Source organism: Rissa tridactyla, chromosome 7 (assembly GCF_028500815.1).
Source record: "Rissa tridactyla isolate bRisTri1 chromosome 7, bRisTri1.patW.cur.20221130, whole genome shotgun sequence".
NCBI lineage: Eukaryota > Metazoa > Chordata > Aves > Charadriiformes > Laridae > Rissa > Rissa tridactyla.
The window spans coordinates 29,238,772-29,258,430 of NC_071472.1; the positions used below are offsets into that span (position 1 = coordinate 29,238,772).

The following is a 19,659-nucleotide window of genomic DNA, read 5'->3' on the forward strand; positions in this document are numbered from 1 at the left end:
CGGATGGACACGACAATCACTGCTGAAATTGGAGTCTATATAGAGATTATGTACTTCATATCTTCTGAATATATATGCATACACATATTTATATTTATTTATTCAGCATGTACCCTTAGAAAATACATTGAGAATGTTTAAAAATATATATATTTCCAGCCTACCACCACACATCTCTCCACACTCATAGTTCTCTGGCTACTGAACGACTGCATCAGGAATGTTCTCAGACTACGACACAGCACAATCTAAGAAGGTAATTTTACGTAACCGTGCAACAAGTCACCCAGCATAGCGTTACTTTGCTGATTTAGAAAACAGCAATGGTGAAATCGAAAAAGTTGCCTCCTTGTCATATTTGCTGCAATAAAGGGGGACAGCAGGCTGCCGGGCAATGCGTTTGGCACTACAGCCTTTTATCTTCAGAGATGACTAAAGAATTCTCATTAATCCTCTTGAAAGTCCAGTCTGCAGCGAAGCACAACACCATGCTCCCAGAAACAAATGTCCCGCATGGCTCACCTAGCGAGTTAAACATATCTCGGCATGTGTCTGCAGACTTAGGCTAGTATAACTAGAGTTACAGGCAGCAGTCAAAGCTTTCATTCCACTTCAAATGTCTTCACATGGCAAAAACCTCTTGAGGAAAACAGGACAGAGCAAAGAAACCTAGCCAAGTTGAGCTGAACCTTCCATGATGGGTCTCGGGTCTCTAACAATTAGTGCAACGTTTATGTTTCCCGTACTGAAAAGCCTTACAGTCAAGATGCTATTCGCTATGAGAAATGAAGCACTTGTCTAAGAGTCTGCTCTTCCTACCCTATTAGCTGACTTCACTCCTACGATTATTTTTTTAAGGCGGGGGGGGGAGGAAAGGATGTCCTTATATGAAAGGCTAGGGGGATCCACCGAGCAACTACACTGTGGGAGAAACAGGCTCATTCAAACCTGAAATAATTGCATGGACTTGTCATAAAATTCTCTGTCACTGAGAAACAGGTGCTAGAACAGATGGAAAGAGAAAGCAAAGCTAAAAAAGAGTGATTTCTTCAGTTCTTGTCAGAATTTTTCTACTGACTGGTATATAACACACTAAATGCTGAACAGAGTAAATTCCTAAGTGGGGATAGGATCAGGGCACTATCTTGAGGTATATGAGGCTTAGCGATACCCCTGCAGCAAAGAAAACTACTCAATTAGAATTTCATCAAAAACATTTGTTTCTACATTGTTTCCAAGAAGTCAGATTCTACCAGATGAGACAGTATTTTTGAAGAAAAATACCTGATCAATTCTAAGGCACATCTGTTTTCACCTAATGATAATCAAATGAAACAAAACAGAGCCATTGCATAAACTTTCCTGACTGCTGGTGGTTTTTTTTTTTTTTAAATAGATACACACACATATACACATGTGAGTTTCTGCATTCTTTTTTGACGGAGCGTGTCGTATTTCATGTACAACTACAAAGTTTGTACTTGCTATTCTGCTTAATCATCAATGGGGTACATCAAGTACAAATATTTATCACCTGATAACTGTTTTGCTCACCACAAAGCATGCTCTCCACAATGAGCTAAAAGCACTATGAGTCAACACCAACAGCCAGATTACATACTCACTTGTTTCCCAAAACCATACATGTATAAACCCTGCATTTTCTAAGTTCAGGGGGGAAAAAAGAGCAGGGGGAAAAAAAAGTCAGAAGACAAGTGTGAATATCAGTTCTTTATAACAGGAGAAAGAGTCGTGCTTCGTTTTTGCTGGCTGTAAAGCAAAAGATGAGGGGCACCTTTATATTTGAAAAAATAAAATAAAATCCAAGAATGAAGTTTCTGCATATAGCCAAATCCCATGACAGATGACTGCTCGATGACTACTACTTAAGTCAGACTTGCCAACTAATTTAATCACAGCAATTATCCACTCATTATTCTAGTTAGACTGCTTGACCTTATTTGCCTGATCCAAAAACTGATTACAATTCCTGGGATTATTGAGTCTGCTGCAGTCCACGCTCCCTCCCCCATTCCAGAGGGTCTAGACTACCTAAACACAGGCTCGTATTCTTGGAAAAGCCAAGGTCTTAAGGTAAGATGTCAGAATTTATAGACATGACTAATACTCTAAACCCCTACTGACCTCGTATTAGGTGCCAAGCCTCTCGGTGCCATTGAACACAGACAAGGGATTGCCATAATGCTCACATTCAGGAAGTGACCCTGAATTTTGTGCCATTGATCCTTGCTACCTAAATATAACAGAGTAATTCTATATTACTCCAGTTCAAACAGCCACAGTTCGCTTTTAAATAACCAGAAAAGCAAAAACTCACCCTTTTTTTTAATCTTCTCTTTCTTCTTTCTAAAAGGTTGGAAACACGTAGGTAAAATAATTTAGAGTCATTTTAGCACATTTAAACAACATCTACTGTAGAAAAAAAGGAAGATGTCAATGGAAGAAAGGATTAATGGAACTGAACAAACCAGTACTACTGAGTGGAAGGCTGCTCCGTAACAAATCCTCTATAGTCTACAGGGAACGTTTTAGAAAGTGTAAGAATTTGGAGTTGTCAAAACAAATCTTTTTTTTTTTTAAAGATTGTTTTACCCAATGGTCAAATTTGAACAAAATTAAGAATTCGTAAAATTTTTATCTTCAGTGACACATATTTTTGTAGCTTTAGAATTGTTTGGCTCAGTTTTATTTACCTGTCATTCTCACGAGAGTCTTCCTGTGGAATTTGTAGAGGTAGAAACGATAATTCACATTCCTCTGGCCTAGAAAAGTATTGATATTTACTATCATGTAAAACAACATTATATGTGCTAGACAGATTTTATCCAAGTTAAGATTATTTTAAGGAGATGCTGACTGTACAGAATTTATTTCCTCTTTAACATGTAAGAGGGATATACACCACATCCGAGTTAAATCTGTCTGCAATTAAGAAGTCAAGATAGCTAAACTACTGTCTATATTTTTACCACATTAATTATTGTATTTTCCTCAAGAAAATGAGAAATACTAGAAAAATACAACAGCTCACGGCATACTTGAGATCGGCCAGTGTTTTGATAAAAGCAAAATCCTTCCGCTGACTGGAGGGCATCCAACGGTGTTTTTCAGCCAAAGCCAGAGTCCTTGCACCAAAACCAAACATAGCTGAGAACCCAAACCGCAAAAGCTTGCTTGGAGTACTGAAAGTACAGACGTCCACTGGTTGAATGTGTCCTAAATTTTCAAAGATAAAGATCAGAAATTACAAGTAACGTCTGTATTTCAAACGGAATACATCTTACCATTTCTTTTGCATCTAATTTAGCTGCGGGGAAAAAACTCTAGACTCTTCTCTCTTTAGGAAGTCAAGTTTTACTAACGGAAACCAGAACCAATCTAGATATAATTAAGCCTCTATAAAACAAGTCATTTCAGAGAACAACGTTCAGATGCTTCAAAATGTTAAAAAGGCCATGGCGGAAATTCAGTTACTTCATCAAGCTGCAAAAGGTCTGACTCTTAATTCTATTCAAATTTTCAACAATTAGTATCCTAATACCATAAAGTAAAGCGTTCCTAGTATCCTAAAGAAAAATTGCTTTGAGAGGAATATTAACCTTGCTCAACTAAGTATTTGCTATTTCCTAAGACCTGAAAATAAGGTTTGCAGTAGCGACGTAGTTTCTCCTTTTAGCAAAATTACATTTTCACGTTCAAAAACCTATTTATTGTGCAAACCAAATGGCGAGTGATACAGTTTTTTCTACTAATAAAGCTTTCTTATGGAAACTGTTAGTATTTTAAAGAAATGCACACAGAGCTAAAAAGCTGAATGATACTTTCCCAGAAATATGACAATACTTCCCTGAAAAGTCCAATCCTAACCACTTCCCGAGCTGGAAGTACTGTATATTTTCCCATTGTCTTCAGCAGGTACATTACATCAAAATAATCATGTGATTATGCAACCAATCGTTGCATAATAACACACACAAAGTAACACTATTCCCACAATCCAGTCTGGAAAAGGTTACTTGTTGCATTAAAAGAACACCAGTAATAGGGCTTGAATGCCAAAATGAGACATTATTCCATGGCAGATTTTAGTTACCAAAAGACGAGGCCCACAACCTTCGCTACTAAACTATACTCAAAGAATCACACCCTTTCCAGTACACTATAAATCAGGATAGAATCATTTGGGTTTAAAAGTCTTACAATATAGTTTGCAGTGATATAGCATAATGGTAAGCCTTTCTTAAACCACTGGTTATGGCAAAATTCTAAATGCTGCTTCATTATTTAAAATCTGATAGAGTATGTAAAAAATATTTACCCATTACAATGTGCAACGTTGCAGTCACTGCATGCTTAATACCGTAGAGAGTGTGGGCCAAAATGTTAGTAGTACCTGTAAAAGTGAACACAAACGGTTGTAGAAATGAGAGATACAGAACAGCAAGAAAAAAAAAATACAACATTTTTGAATAAAGAAACTGAGACATTTATCACATTTTCAAAAAAAAAATTAAAAAAAAGAAAGCCTCCCCACAAATTACTTTGTCTTGGTAACACCAGAAATGCTGAACAGTACAAATTAAAACCATTAAGACTTCCAAAGGTCTATAAAATCCTCTCCACAAATTCCTTCACAAAATGCCATAAAAAAACAACGGGGAGGGGGGTAAGCTTAACAAAAATTGCCTTTTTTTAAACCATCTCCCTAAAAATCACTTCCTCTTTACCTAGAATGCTGTAATGACAACTGTACTAGAAGGCGGATTATCTAATAAGATATATTTGGGGAATATTTTTAAGTTGGAAAAATAAAATAATACCCAGGCAGTGCAAAACTGTACATGTCCCAGACAGAATTCTACTAGATCTAGTCCAAGATAGCTGCTGTGCCTCTTGCAGGCTACATTTTAGGTTCTTAGAAGCAATAGGGAATAAAATTAACTACTGCGCATCAGCTTTACCTATGAGAACACATTAATAACTGAAACACGGAGAGAACATAGAATTTGACACGTGTCTGACAAATTGTCGGCTTGTATTCAGTGCATGAAAACGGACCCATCTGACTTGTCTCTGTCACTGCCTGGACACTGGCAGACCAGTTGCACTACAAGGCATTGGAGAGAAGAGATTTATTTATTTCAAAACAAGGAAATGAGTAGTAAATCAGCTGGTAAATAGAATTAAAAAGTCAAGAACTAGCAATGTGAGCATGGAGTTGGAAGAGAGAGTGAAAAACTAGCTACCAGTTTGTAAAAGAAAGCAGCATGGCTCTGGAGACCCATCTTTGGCAGTGACTGATATGTCAAGTCACTTTACCTGTGTCAGAAACATGGATATACATGTAAATTTCTCCCTTCTGCATTAATTTATAGGATATTGTGTGTCTGTGTATCAGCTGACTTCTAAACAGCAATTTATTTTAAAAATCCTGAACAAGGAATGGTTGCGTCTTTCCTAAATGGGTATAGTTTTAACAGCATTTCAAGTTGATTTTTCTCATTGGTCGCATCTCTAGCATTTCTTAGCCAAGCATCAGAGCCCCGGGATTTGTTTCCACAAAAATAAGAACCAGGGCCTCCACCAAGCAGGCAGAATATTGAGCTGCTTCGTATCACTGATTAAGGGATGAATAATTCGATAACAGATTCATTAAAATAACAGAAGTTACAAAAGAACAATTTAGAACCCAACATTCCATAAAGGAATGAGTTCAGTTAGATTTTCAAATCATTTTCTTGTTGCTTGAATTATTTAATGTGCTACAGCAGCAACAGACAATTCCGGATGCTAAATTTACCTTCTGTTTTATGCAAGTATTTAAACTTGTCTTTCAAAAGCGAGGGAGAGAAGAGAAGAAAGGGAAAGACGTCACATTTCAAACAAGAGGCACTCAATATTTAAATAAGCACTTTAAAAGCATCATGTGCCAGACTGAAAAATTATATTCGTCCCAAAACTCTGCAATCTTTGATGTCATCTTAGTGGTAGAAAAAAATACGAAATTTGGCAAGACTGATGCACATAGTTACAAAGCCCTAAAGGCATCTTGTCATTCTTATTCAGAAGTATATGCTTCATTTTATTTTTCAGTAATTTCTCTGTATAAGAATTTGTAAAGTAACTGGGAATTGTATCTCAGTATCTCACAGAGCACCTGTTACATCCTTAGAGCACCTTAGTCTCTGAAAGTAATTCGGAATACTCAGAACCTCATGGAAAGCCTTGATAACGTGGGAGAGACGAGCTCTGAGTATGGCTGTCAGGGTTCCTGCTATGTGATGGAAACAAGCGAAGTACATCTGTTAAGATAACAGATACAAAACATTCTTTGAAGTTTACATCTCCAGTGGTACATGGAAGAAATCAGGTTACGTACAGTTTTATTCTGTGAACAATTACAAGAGTAATTTCATTCAGGTATTTCTCAGAATTTTATAGGTGGCTGTACTATTAATTTCTTTCTCCTTTTCCTAAAGAAAAGTAATGTTTAAATAAACCCACCAAATTGGGATTATGAAGTACTTTGAAAGAAGAATAAACTGATAACTTCAAAGCCTAAATGCAAGTCGTCTTTTTTTTCTCTCAAAAGAAAGACTCTGTAGATACATTAACAGGAAGTCCAATTTACTAAGAATATTACAGTTTCAATCACTTATATCCAAAAACTTACACCCAACAACTCAACTAAAAGTAATTTGAACTTGCCTTTCTGTCCAATATGCATAAAAAAGAAAAGGCAAAAACGTAGCTCCAGACACCATTTACTATGCAAAATCATAGAATCATAGAATGGTTTGGATTGGAAGGGACTTTAAAGGTCATTTAGTTCCAACCCCCTGCCCTGGGCAGGGACACCTCCCACTAGACCAGGCTGCTCAAAGCCCCATCCAGCCTGGTCTTCAACACCCCCAGGGATGGGGCAAAATAGTGAGTTTTTCAACTCGGTGACATAAAATGCAGTTCTATAAGGAAAAGTCAGGGACAAAAAATTAGTTTTGACCTAAAAAGCAATTCTTCACAGAATAATATGAGTATATGCCCAACACCTTTCATGTTTGAATGACTTATGACATTTAACCTCTAGATTCAACTAATTCTGCTTAGCCAGTGAAGCTAGCTAAAGTAGCAGCTCAAAAATACTCCAGTATTTCCTTCAATCAAATTTTTCCTACTCATAAACTTTTACGGGAACCTCTCCAAAACAAAGGAAATCACGCACACACAGAGCAGATCATTACAAGTCATGCAAATCGTGTTTATTTCCTGCAAATGGTTATTCTGAAAAAATATTTTTCTTTGTCCCTGAAGATCAAGCTAATGAAAGAGCGTAAGGCAGAATATACTTCTGAAGATCAGGCTTGGTATGTCTTAAAACTGGGATTCCTCATTTAAGTAAGAGTAATTTATCAATACAGATGGCAGCAAGATAACAAACGACCACAGCAGAAGTCAATACCAATCTTCATAGTGACTTTAATGAGAATTAAATCTCATACTTACTAAACAGGATAGGCACAAGTAATTGCATCCTTCTCTTAAATCTGTGGAGCTCATTAACATTTGCAGAAGTAAACAAGGCAAAACCCCACCCTTTCATGACTCCTGGGAAAATAAAATAAATTCTGCCCGTGTTCAAAATCGTCAGTAATGTATCCACCCTCCCACAAGTTGAAGAGGTAGAACACGTACAGTTTTGCAGTGGCAAGTACCATCACCTTCTCTATAAAACTCTTAATACACACCTAACAGTACTTGTGTTCCAGTAATGACTGAATAATATGTCTCGTTACCCAGGTCCTATACAAGCAGGATGCCACACCAAAAAGAAAACAAAACCCAAGCTTATGAACAGAACCAAAATAATTAAAGTTATCATACAAAAAAAATTAGAATATAAGCTTTGCTGATTTAAAAGGTGATTCAATAATAGTGGTTTTAATGCTATTATTCATCTTCTGAAGTCATCTAAACCTTTTTCTGCCCCCTATGTAAGCTCGGAATATTATTTACCAGTAACAAGATGGTTCCCCTGAACACTGTCATATTACTTCAGAGACTAATAACCTACTTTGATGCTCGTGGACGGGCTTGCACCCCACACAGATTACCAACACATTTTTAGATCTCACTCCAACTACTCAATTTACTGTAAAAAGGTTTCATCCATACAACTCCAGCATCTCTGCCACCAACATCTTTTTTTTTTTTTTTTTTAAACAGAAACAAAGAAGATTTTATTATTAAAAAAAAAAGAAATCTCTTCAAAATACTAACCCATTTTCCTGACATTACAAACAACTTCCTACGACCTCCTTCCCAGGAAAAGTGCAAAAGTACCACAGTACGGACAAAGCACCTGCAGGTCATGTAAAGCATGACTGATAAAGGTACCAAACAGAAATTGTAGAGAAAAAAATTGTCCTTGGAAGTGCAAGCACTTCTGCAGTACAATTAACTTAATTAACCAGACAACATGAATATTCATAAGGCTGTTAATGTCTCCCCCATCCAAACAGATAAATGTGATGTAATGACTTCCTAGTCAAGCATAGCTAAAATTCTGATGAAAACTGCACCAACATTTTGGTCCTTTGCCTGAAATATCACGGAAATTAACAGTCCCTCAGTAATATTTTATTTTCTGAATTAATTGGAAATCATGAATTTATTTAAACGAACCATTTAGGACCAAAAGGTTCCCAGTCACCAGATATAGATTGTCTCTTGTTCCGTAACAACTGGATAGCTTTTTTAACGTCCTTCCAGTTCCCCCTCCCCTTTCTCCCATTCCCCCTCAGTACAGTTTCTTAGCAGTAGTTCCCATAGCAACAAACACTCTTGCTAATGGCCAGCAGTACAACTGCAGGCTTCCCCACATCTCATCCATTTGATTTGGACCAGAATAAGGCAGCTCAGTAGAGTATTTTAGTATAAATACACTTCCCTCTGGACCTTTCTCTTCAGGAGGTAACCTGTTTCAAGAGCAGTTCCTTCCCATCAAGTTGGCTGGAACTTCAAAAATGCTGTCTTAATTACTTATAATAAAGGCTAAAAACAGATTTTAAGCCACTCAAATAACGCTATCCCATCATACAGTTTCAATTTTTATTTGGCTGGAGAATCCTAATAATTTGCTACAATGGATTTTGGGGCGGGGGGGAGCAGAATTAATGGACCATTGAGTTCCATCTTCTTCATGTACACAAGCATCATAATTATATGTTTCCTAACTGACTACTTTTTGGAATATCAATAATATGGAAATAAAATAATCTATAGATTATTTTAAAGAACCCATTAAGGAGTTTTCCACGCTATCATTCCATAAATTGTTCTCACCCTCTTTTAAGAGTATATGGCATTCTGTGTAACACGCCATACAGCATTCTTTTGGGTTTACAAATCCTTTTTGATCATGACTTATTTGTATTAAACTGAAGAGAGGAAGCACTAATGATGAGGCACAGTGACCTAAGCATGCCCAAGCAGCATAGAGTCAAGCGCTGGAGAAATTCCATCTCAACACCATCAAGATACTCACAGCAACTGAACTGATAAGCGATGGTCCAACTGCTGTACTAAAATTCATTAATTAAAAAATGTAAAATCTTGCATTTTTACAAGCAACTAGTCCCTGTCTTAATGCTGCTTTCAGAAGTGCAAACCTGCTCGCTCAGTTCAGAAGCAACTTGCTCCTCTTTTTGTAGAAAACGGAAAAAGATGACTTGCTGTTAACCTGGCTGCAGGAATTTTTTCCTTTCTAGTTAAAAACATCTGAGAAATTACATCAAATAGTCACATCAACATCCACACCATGCAAAAATACCCCTCCTCTTTTAAAGAGGAGTGATTCATATGAAAGTCCAGAATCAACCCTGCCTGTACTTAGTTCTAGCTAAGCCTCCCTGCCTGGCCCAAGTTATACTCTGAGAAAGGCAAATACAAAAACTGGGACAAGGGACTCCCCAACCCAAAATATGCACACCAAAAAAATCCCCACAAGATGCAAGTACAGGTTAATAAAGGAGCAAAAGGACTTTTCAAGAGAGATTCGTACATTTTCAGGTTTGTGGAAGTAAAGAAGAAAGCAAGAATAGTGTGGATAGTACTATTTTTTTTTAATATAATCCACAAAATGTATTCCTGGGACACCATTTAAAAATAGACACTAAGCATGAATCCAACTGAGAATCCTGCCAAGAAAACTGGAGAGAGAAGCGAAACAGCATGGCTTATATTAAGGAAAATCTAGAAAACAAAGTTTTCATTTGGTTTCATTTCTGGCAGCAAATGAGGGCAAAACTTAATCTTTGCATGGATCAGCTAAAAATTATTTTAGTTTTCTTCTTCCTGAGCGTCTTCCTTTAGGCAAAGAGCTCATCTGTGCCATTACTATAAATTATCATAATGATTTAAAATCTCGTCATTCGTAATCAATCTAAATCACTAATTTAGGGCATTTATTCAATATCTCCCTTAAGTATCTGAAGCTTTATCACCAAGAACTGCCTTTAGTAGCCAAAACTGTAAAACATGCCAGAGGGAATTAAAACAGATGACTCGCAAAATGTAACGGTACCTTTTAGTCTCACCTGCTGGTATTACTCCAAGAGGAACCGGTGCTCTGACAGGCGTTGGTATATAGTCTGTGTCTTTTCCAGCATCTATCTGGGCTCTAAGGAGTAGACCGTGAGCAACTTCGCTGACAGATCCATCTCCACCGACACAAACTACCCTATTACAAAACAAAAAATGCTAAACAGTTCAAAATAAACTCTTCCATAGCTGAGCAAACAAGTGGAAGGCAGCTGTCACACACCATATAGACAATGATATTCCAAATAGCTAAAAACTAGTCTTTCTTTAAGAACAAGCTAGGGCTTCACTGTCAGATCAGTCAAGGTTAACTAACAAGATGCAAGCAACCTTATTTCTGCTTTCTTCTGAGTAGGAGTAAATACATTTAACGACTTACAAAGTATTTCTTACCTTATCACACGTTATGCACGTGAACGGATCAGATGGAAGAGTGTGTTAAGCACGTGCTCGAGTGCCCCAGTGGAAAAGTACTTTAAATCTTTCAATGCTGACCCACACAAGCATTCCAAAGCTTTGGAATTGCCCTTATAATAGCAACTCACCAAATATTACAATAAAATTAGAAATACTTGAAAACAGCTAATTCCACACACTACGCAAGCAGTTGAGGGATTTAGCAAGGTATAAAACCCTAGTGCCAGCAATCCTTTGCATGAAGGTACTTAATCACTGCTTCTGGAGCATGTAATTAAACTCCCACCTGCTGTGGTTAGAGAGAGGAATGCATTTGTCTGTAAAAGCTCTGTTACAGCAAAAGTCTTTTATTTTTTCCTGTTGGTGTTTTTTTTTTTAATTTATTTTGTATTTAAGTAACTATTAAACTGATTCTCCAAATTAATAATGTTTGAAAGTCAAATGTTTTTAAGGTAAACACATTTTAATCATAAAAATAGTGATAGTGCACTGCAAGCATTTACAATATAAATGCCAGATTTACTTTAGGAGGCATTTACTTAAATTATCTTTTTTTCATATATCTTTATGAATGCAGTTGTAAAACTACGTCCAATAATTCAACCAGATAAAACTGGTATGCTCTTTATAAGAAAATACTCATTATGTTATTAAATGTTTAAATTATTTAAATTTTTCTTCAGTTCCTATTATTATTTCCTAGCTACTTCTTAGTTTCTATATTCTTAGGAATCGTAATTAGGAGTCATCTCCTGTCTTTTGTCTTACTTTTGGGTTAGATTGGTTTATTCCTAGGCTTAAAAGTTTCTGCCAGAGCAGCAAAAACAGTTCATCTTTGCAGTCTGATAAATTGTACACCTGGAAAGACTTACACGGATTGTCTTCAGGCTATTAAAACTTTTGAACACAGATATATTTTCTTCTCATTTTGAGGGGCTGGGTTTGTTGTTATTGGAAATAGATGAAGAGTCCAAGGAACAACATAAAAATACTGCTGACTTTAAGTTTTATTAATTTAGCACTAATCATCAAGAGTAGCCTTTTTGGCTGGAAATAGAGATACCATCAGGGACCAGGGATTCCAAAGCTCATCAGTGAGAACTTGCTACGCATAAGCAGCAGAAAGTCTTAAGTTAAATCTGTTTGCTAAGATCTTGAAGAAGGCTTCTTACAGGAAGAAACATCTGTCTAACCATCAGTCTAATCATCAGACACAAGTTTTCTTAACTATTGACTAAAGTCCGACTAACCCGGGCTACTCTAAATAACACCCATAATACCTTAAGGCTCCTGATTAGGGAAGAAATGCATATATGTATGTTATGTATTTCTGTCACTGTGCAAACAAGAAAGTGCAGCTGAGACAGCAGCATCACAAATGCACTCTCTCTATTTGTCACCAAGGCTTGGCCCCAAGGCAGGGGAAAAAAGCACACTGCCAAGTTGGCAAAGTACCTACATTTCCAGGGTTGGTAAGAAAGCAAAAAAACAAAGGCGGGGGGGCGGTATAGCAAAAAAGGTGGAGCGTATGAGATACACGACATATGCCTATGAACTTGCAAAACAGAGTGGGAACTGGAGAAATCAGAAAAAAGAATTTATATATAGAAAAAAACAGCTTTGACAAAGAATTAAGACATAGCAGTATTGCTTACAGAAAGTACTGAGATACAAGCTTCCAATGTACTGCTGCAAAACGTAAGCTTCAGTTTACTCCATAAGCTGTTTAACACGTAAGGAACCATAACTCTCTTAGAGAGAAATTCAAGATCAGAAATTGTATGTTGCCACACTGCTTACCTACTGTAACGAATAAAAAAAACCCCACCTGTTGTGTCTTGCCCTTTATACATTTTTACCTGAATTAGCTTCAATCTGAAATAGGTAACACTTGAAAAGCACGAGCCGAGTGAGAGCAGCAGCCTAACTTGTGCAGGCATGGCCTTCCCTCCACGCCTCACTCGCCTCCAGCGGCTCAGGCAAGGCAGACGAGGTCTACGGGACATGAACTCTGCCGGGTACAAATAGCACTAAACCTACCTACCCTACCTCTTACCACCACATACAGTGCCTGCCACGGCTAAAAGGACAGGAAGCCAAGGCAAAACAGTAAAAAAACCCCAAAGCCTGCCAAATCACAAGCAATGCTGCTCAACAAACAGGTAAAACTCCTCAAGGCCTAATGGAAACAGTGAAAAGACATTACGGCAGGTGGCTGCTGAATTGCTAAAAGTGTGATTTTTTCATCAGTAGGTCGGTTTCATTGTTGTGGAGTTAATTTTCAAGTCAAACCAGATCCCATACATGTCCTGGTTTAATTTTCAATAAACCAAAATTGTAATGAAAATTTTATTTGGGAAACACTGGGGTGGTTTGGGGGGCCTATAACATATTTGTATCTATGGCAAAAATTCTTAGGCTAGACAGCAATGAGGAAGTCACAAAGGACTTCACAGGAACATAATAAAAAGTACACCATAAGCCATTAAACAATTTGAAAAAGGAAATCCCAATTTCAAATATTCTCTTCCTGTTCTTAAGAACAACTCTAAAGATAACAGAGGAGAGACTAGTGATGTTCTGTAGCTCTCTTTTTCAAAGTATTAGTCCTTTAGCATATTATGAATGCTGACCTCATCCTATCAGTCTCAGATTTTACTTGAAAAGAGCAATTAGGATATCTCTAGGTACATCAGTGTAAAGAGTTACCCTTGCGACTCCTCTTCCCTATGGTCTTATATCAAAAAGCATCTCAAGTTAGCTATTTAATAGGATGTTTTTCTATTTTGTGCTTTATTGAATGAGTACATAGACGGAGGCCAGGCTATTTGAGAAGTTATAAAACTCATTCTTCAAACACTTCAGAAATTTCATTTTTGCTTATAACCTCTGATTTAAAAAAGAGGTACTTAATTTCCACATGAAAAAAAAACCCAACGCTTAAACAGCTAACTTAGAAAGGACAGGGTTCTTTTCACCTCAGAATTCCTAGCACCATACCGACTTAAGGGTTATTTTCTTTCAGTTTCTTCTGCCATATTTGCCCTTAGTTCTGGCTACTGGAGAGAAGTCTTACAAGGGAATTACTCCAGTGACTCTGCCCAATGATCAAAGATGAAGGAAGTCAAATACGACTCAAGAGTGGAAGGGGTTTGCGCAAGAAGATACAACCCAGGCTTTTTCTTCTCTGTCTTCATATCTGCTTCCCAGGACAAACTGGTTCCCCAGCTAGCAGCCCAAAAGGCATGTCTTAATTGGAAAGAAATTATCCTCAGAATCTGGAATACATACATACGTTTTCAGATACACTTTCTCACCTAACTCTGTGAGTTCCTAGAACTAATAAAAATTGATTAAACTATAAAACACTATTTAAGCCTTCTTGTATGGCTCACTGCCTATTCCAACAAGAGTTGTAAGAACGTGGTAAGACTTCCACGGTATGCAAAAATATTCTTATCTATTATTGACTCCTATTGAATAATTAAAGTAAGAATACCAAAGATTGCAGGATTAATCCACATAGCAAGGTCTTTAAAAATTATTGAACAAACATTTTCACTCTTGACTTCAAGTAAGTTTTAATTTATTTATTTTTTTTTAATGGAAAAAACATTCAAGTTACTTTTAGACAAAATGTTCTCCTTAAGAACCATTTGAATGGATAGAGTGAAATACAAGGCACTTGTACCATTCTTGCAAATACAGAGACTGAAGCTTTCATGAAGAACATTTAAGAAAGCTTTATGTTTATCATTATTTATGAATCTAAAATACATAACTATTGTCAGTAAGTAATAAAAAGCAAAGCGTCTAATGAGAACTGATTTTCTCAGGCTTAATACATATGTGAAGCAGATTAACTCATTCAATACCTACTAGCATAGTTTTGGATGGAATACAAATAAAAACAAATGGGATGATGTTTACTAACATTCGTTGTCACTAAACAACTTACCCATCAAATGCCTGGAGTTCACATTCTTTAAGTACTGCGAGAGCATGTCCTTCATATTCAGTTACTGTGGAAAATAACATTATTTAATTATCAGCAGATTAGATAATTTAAGAGGTTTTTTTATTTTTTTGCCCTTCTAGCCTAAGGAACATTCAGTAATTCAGTTCAGATTTTTTAAACAATCATTAAATGCATTAGAAGTATGAGAAGGTATGTTTTACAGCTACACTCTAGCAAGAAGGCAAGACACATGGAAACTCAGCTGCCATCAGACGCATGGCTATTTAGAGCATTTAAATTCAGAGAATTAGCGAAGATGTTTGTTGCATCAAAATGCAAGTTTTAGCATTGACACAGTTGGTAAACTTCAGGAAAATGTGAGCATATCCTCAGTTAAGACTGAATTATTTCAGTATCAATCAAATCTAATTGCCTTTGTGTTAGGATATGCAAATAGCTAAATCAAAAAATATGAGGAGTTAAACACAGAAGTATGAAATCAAGCCAAATACCAGTGACAACAGAATATAACACACAGAGGAAGGTGGCACAAGTATACACCAGAGTTCATAGCCTCTGGAGGAAATGAATCTGTCACTCCACATTGATGTCTCTGTGTTTGCTGATACCCTACATAGTACTGTAAATGCCAGCGAAGACAGGATAAACTGGCATACTACAGATGGCACAAAGCATCATAACTACATTTAGCATTTTCTAGGCCAGCTTTGCCAGAAGAGACAGCCCAGCTGCAGCCACCCATCAAAGATTTTTGCTGACTGACATGACACTTGCAGATGGATTTTTTGTGTAAGAATGTGCATCATTATATGCAAAATTACATTAATCTTTCATGCTTGTCTGTCCCTGGTGCTAGCATAGTTCAAGGCTTTTCTCCAGTGTTTCTAAACACTGTTAAAATTATTAGTCTTGGTGTCTAAAACAATCATTCCGTATCTGTACCTGTTATAACAGTATTTCTACAGACTATTCAAGCGATGCTTACAACAACTGAAAAGACCTCTTTCTCGCCCTATATACATACACACACACAAATGCATGTGTATATAAATTTGTTTAAAAAACAAAAAGCCAAATAAGAGCGATAAGATTTTTACACTTCACACTAAACAAATCGCATATCAGCATATAACTTCTAATGTGTCACACCCATTATTAGCAAAGGTCTAGTGCTTGGCATTTCGGAAATTCTTAATTAAAAACTACAGTTATTTTGATTACATCAAAGGCAGAGAATTATCATTTTGCTACAGAAATACCTATCACCAGCTTTCAGGAATGACTGACAGAATTTACTTTCATGCAGAATCTCTTCTGGAAGATCAAAGCACAATATTTAAGCTATCGTACTCAGTTTTGCTTTTACTGATGGGAACTATCTTTTTATCCTTATCTGTAGATTGTGGAAAAAAGTGACCAATAAAACTGTTCATCATGCAAAAAATGCAGAAAGGTTCAAATATCTTACCATTGCTTAACTGTGAAAGAAACTCTTCCCATGAAAACATACAGTTGGTTACCAGGTTACGTGCCTTGTTAAATGAACACGATGACATTTAGAACATTATGAGTACAGTCTAATTAAAATGGTACAGTAAATACGATTTTATTTTGTAAAAGAAAACATGCTCAGTGGTTTCCTAATGTAATGTGTGTAAGTTACACTTACTATTACAAGATTAATTCACTTAAAGAATAAGGACGTGAAAATAAAGGGGACTCATGTCTACAGAGAAATCAATAAAAGCAGTAAAATTGAGTAGCGTTAGCCAGATTGATGGGGACTCCATCCTCTTTGGCTTAAATTTGGAATTTACACAGAAGGACTACTGCAAGGCTTAACACTGGGGATAATTCCAATGAATTTAAAATTTGATGAGAGAATGACAGAGGTACACAGCATCTGTTTGGAAACACTGTAACAAAAAGTTAATGAAAAAAGTTCCCAGGAAAGACTTCATGGGAACATACAGAAAATCAATCAAGTAAAAAAAGATTGAAAAAATCCAACACAGACATAGAAAGACCACATCTAAAAAGTTTTCTGCAGGCTTGACAACCTCCAGAGGGACACGTACAAGTCATTCTGATAGCTGGGAAAAAAGCTAGATGTTTGAATATTTGGTTCTGTTCCAATTCAGGGGAAAAAACCCAAAACCAAACCCAAAACCAAAAAAACCCACACAATAAATTTTGGTAACAGGACAAAAGAGCTCATCCACCATTTGAGAAGGATTCAGATTACGTATTTGGCAAAAATATTATCACAAAAGTATTATTTAATGCTGTTTGCAACCATTTCTAATGCATAATTAGAAAAGTGTACCTCATTTGAAGTCAAACATATCCAAAACATTGTAATACCCTGTCTCATGTAGCCAAGAAGAAACTAGGCTCTCAGCCCTCGCATATAGAAAAAGCAACATATAATTAGCGGGACGCTTCCATATGACACGCACAAACACTGGCGCTCGTGTCACAGACTAATGTCAATAGGATTAAACCTGCTAATGATAACAAGAGATTAACTGGTGTTAATGGATGGAAAAAAATATTAATGTTATTTACTGTATAGTAAGTTTAAACCTATGTCGTTTGTCCAATTCTCAATCACTCTTTTTTCCTTTGTGATTCTGTCCTAAAAATTGGGGTGTGGGGAATGCTCTTGGTTTTGCCTAAACATCCAGCTTGTAATTGTGCATCAACAGAAGAGTCAAAACTAGGAATAGAAGTGAGACAAACTAGGAGTCTGTCAGGGTTACCGTTATTTATTTTTCTTCAGTATGTGTAAGATTTTGCAAGATACTAATATATTTCAAAAATACTAGCTCCAATTATCGCTGTGTGCCAGTACTTATTGGTATCCCAACTGCAGAGCAAGCTTTTGTTCAACCAGATTTTTAGAAGAGTCACCGTTCTTTTCCTAACTGCCATATCCCAGCTGCAGCACTCAAGATTGTCAAACTCTTAAAAGACTGTATAAAGACTAATTTTAAGTATTGCTTAGCCTTAGCTGCCATTAAAATACTGTTTCAGTTTAAATTTGATAATTCCCACTTTCTTCTGCACTAAACACTTAAGATTTGTTTATTCCATGTAACAAAAATAACCCCAAAACTCAACAAAACACAATCCGCTCCTTAAGACCTGTGGTTAATTTTACTAAAATTAATACATTTGCAGTGTGCAAAGTAATCTGGCAAAAAAACAGAAAACCCTACCAAATTTAAAGATAACTGGAGAAAGTAAACGCTATTTCAGAAGTCACTTATCTACATACATGCCATTTGACGGCTGTATATCCTTGAGTAGGTGAGAATACCTCCACCCCAAACTTCTAAATAAATTTAAAAAATTTATTCCAGCAGAAGTTACAAGAATAAGAATAAGATCTGGCAAGCTTGCTCACATAGGAAAAAACAGCCAGCTACCAAAATACAAGATTGGATGTGGAGAGCTCTGCCTTTCAGCATGTCATTGTCAAAGTTTGTTGGGTTTTGGGTGGGTTTTTTTAAGTACCCTGCAAATGTTGTATTGCGTATGCACTGGAAGTCACTTCAGAGGTTCCAATTTGCTTTAAGATTTTTACGCACAATTAAACTTTAAATATGTATATGTGAAAAGACTAAAAGTAAACTATCTTCAGGGTTAAAATTGTGCAAAAGCCTTCAACTTTTACTACCTAATACACCTTTGTACACCACTGTGTACATGCTGTATATCGGCCATGTTTCAAAAAAGCAGATTCCCACTCCAACTTCACAAAATCCAACGCAATTATGGGAGGAAAAAAACCTGTTCAATTTACTTGCATTGAGGCACTTAGCTTCATTAGAAGATGGTACCAGTAGACAGTACTTGCAATCAGCACCCATCACTACCACCCCTTTTTTTTTTTTTAAGTACATAATTTATAATTATTTATTTCTCTACTAGTATTTAAAACTCTAATGTAGTTTTCTCATTTTGCCTGTAGGAGGAGTGTTAGGCAGCTAATAAGCACAATAGTATTCGGACACTGCCAAAATAATTTTATTTTAAGGATAAACATTTATCTGGCTAAAACCAGAAGTTTCTTTTCAAATTTTAAAAGAAAAATAATTTAAAAAAAAATTTTATTCAATTAGGAAAAGTGTTTTTAAAACCACTACAAATTATACTCATAGCTTATATTAAATTCTATTAATTAATCTAAAAAACTACGATACAGATTTGCTTATTAGTTCAGCTTTAGGATTCCAGGTGACATTACACAGCTAAAACCGTAATCTTACACATGTTAATAATAATGCTGCCTTTAACAGAGTCTAACAAACAAGGTTATGTTCACAGTAAAGATAAAAGAAACACTAACCAGTAGCACGGAATAAAATTTTTTAAAGGTAATTTTCTTTAAATAGTTGCTTAAAGTAAAGTAATAAGTAATTTAACAATATGACATAGTCAGTCATCTCTAACTAAGGTTTGCATGACAAAAAAATCCTTCTTTTACAAAATTGTGACCAAACAAGGCTAAATTCAATTTCTAAGAAAACAGCATTATCATTAAGCTGTTTAAACTATCATCCATGCCTTGCAGGTGAAAAATATGTCTGTGAGAATCAAAACTTACATAAAGCTGCTGGTATTCCCTTATCAATTAA

The 19,659-nt window shown here is 36.2% G+C and overlaps 1 protein-coding gene across 1 annotated transcript in view; it reads right to left on the reverse strand.

Annotated features, from left to right (window-relative positions):
• Positions 1–19,659, reverse strand: part of CERKL (ceramide kinase like) — a 58,344-nt gene that overhangs the window by 3,954 nt on the left and 34,731 nt on the right. The window contains exons 4-10 of the mRNA XM_054208923.1: positions 14,996–15,059; positions 10,617–10,759; positions 4,340–4,414; positions 3,060–3,237; positions 2,715–2,783; positions 2,339–2,367; positions 2,146–2,254 (exon numbers count right to left, since the gene is read on the reverse strand). Coding sequence (XP_054064898.1) covers positions 2,146–2,254; positions 2,339–2,367; positions 2,715–2,783; positions 3,060–3,237; positions 4,340–4,414; positions 10,617–10,759; positions 14,996–15,059 — 667 coding nt within the window. The remainder of the gene's footprint in view (positions 1–2,145; positions 2,255–2,338; positions 2,368–2,714; positions 2,784–3,059; positions 3,238–4,339; positions 4,415–10,616; positions 10,760–14,995; positions 15,060–19,659) is intronic.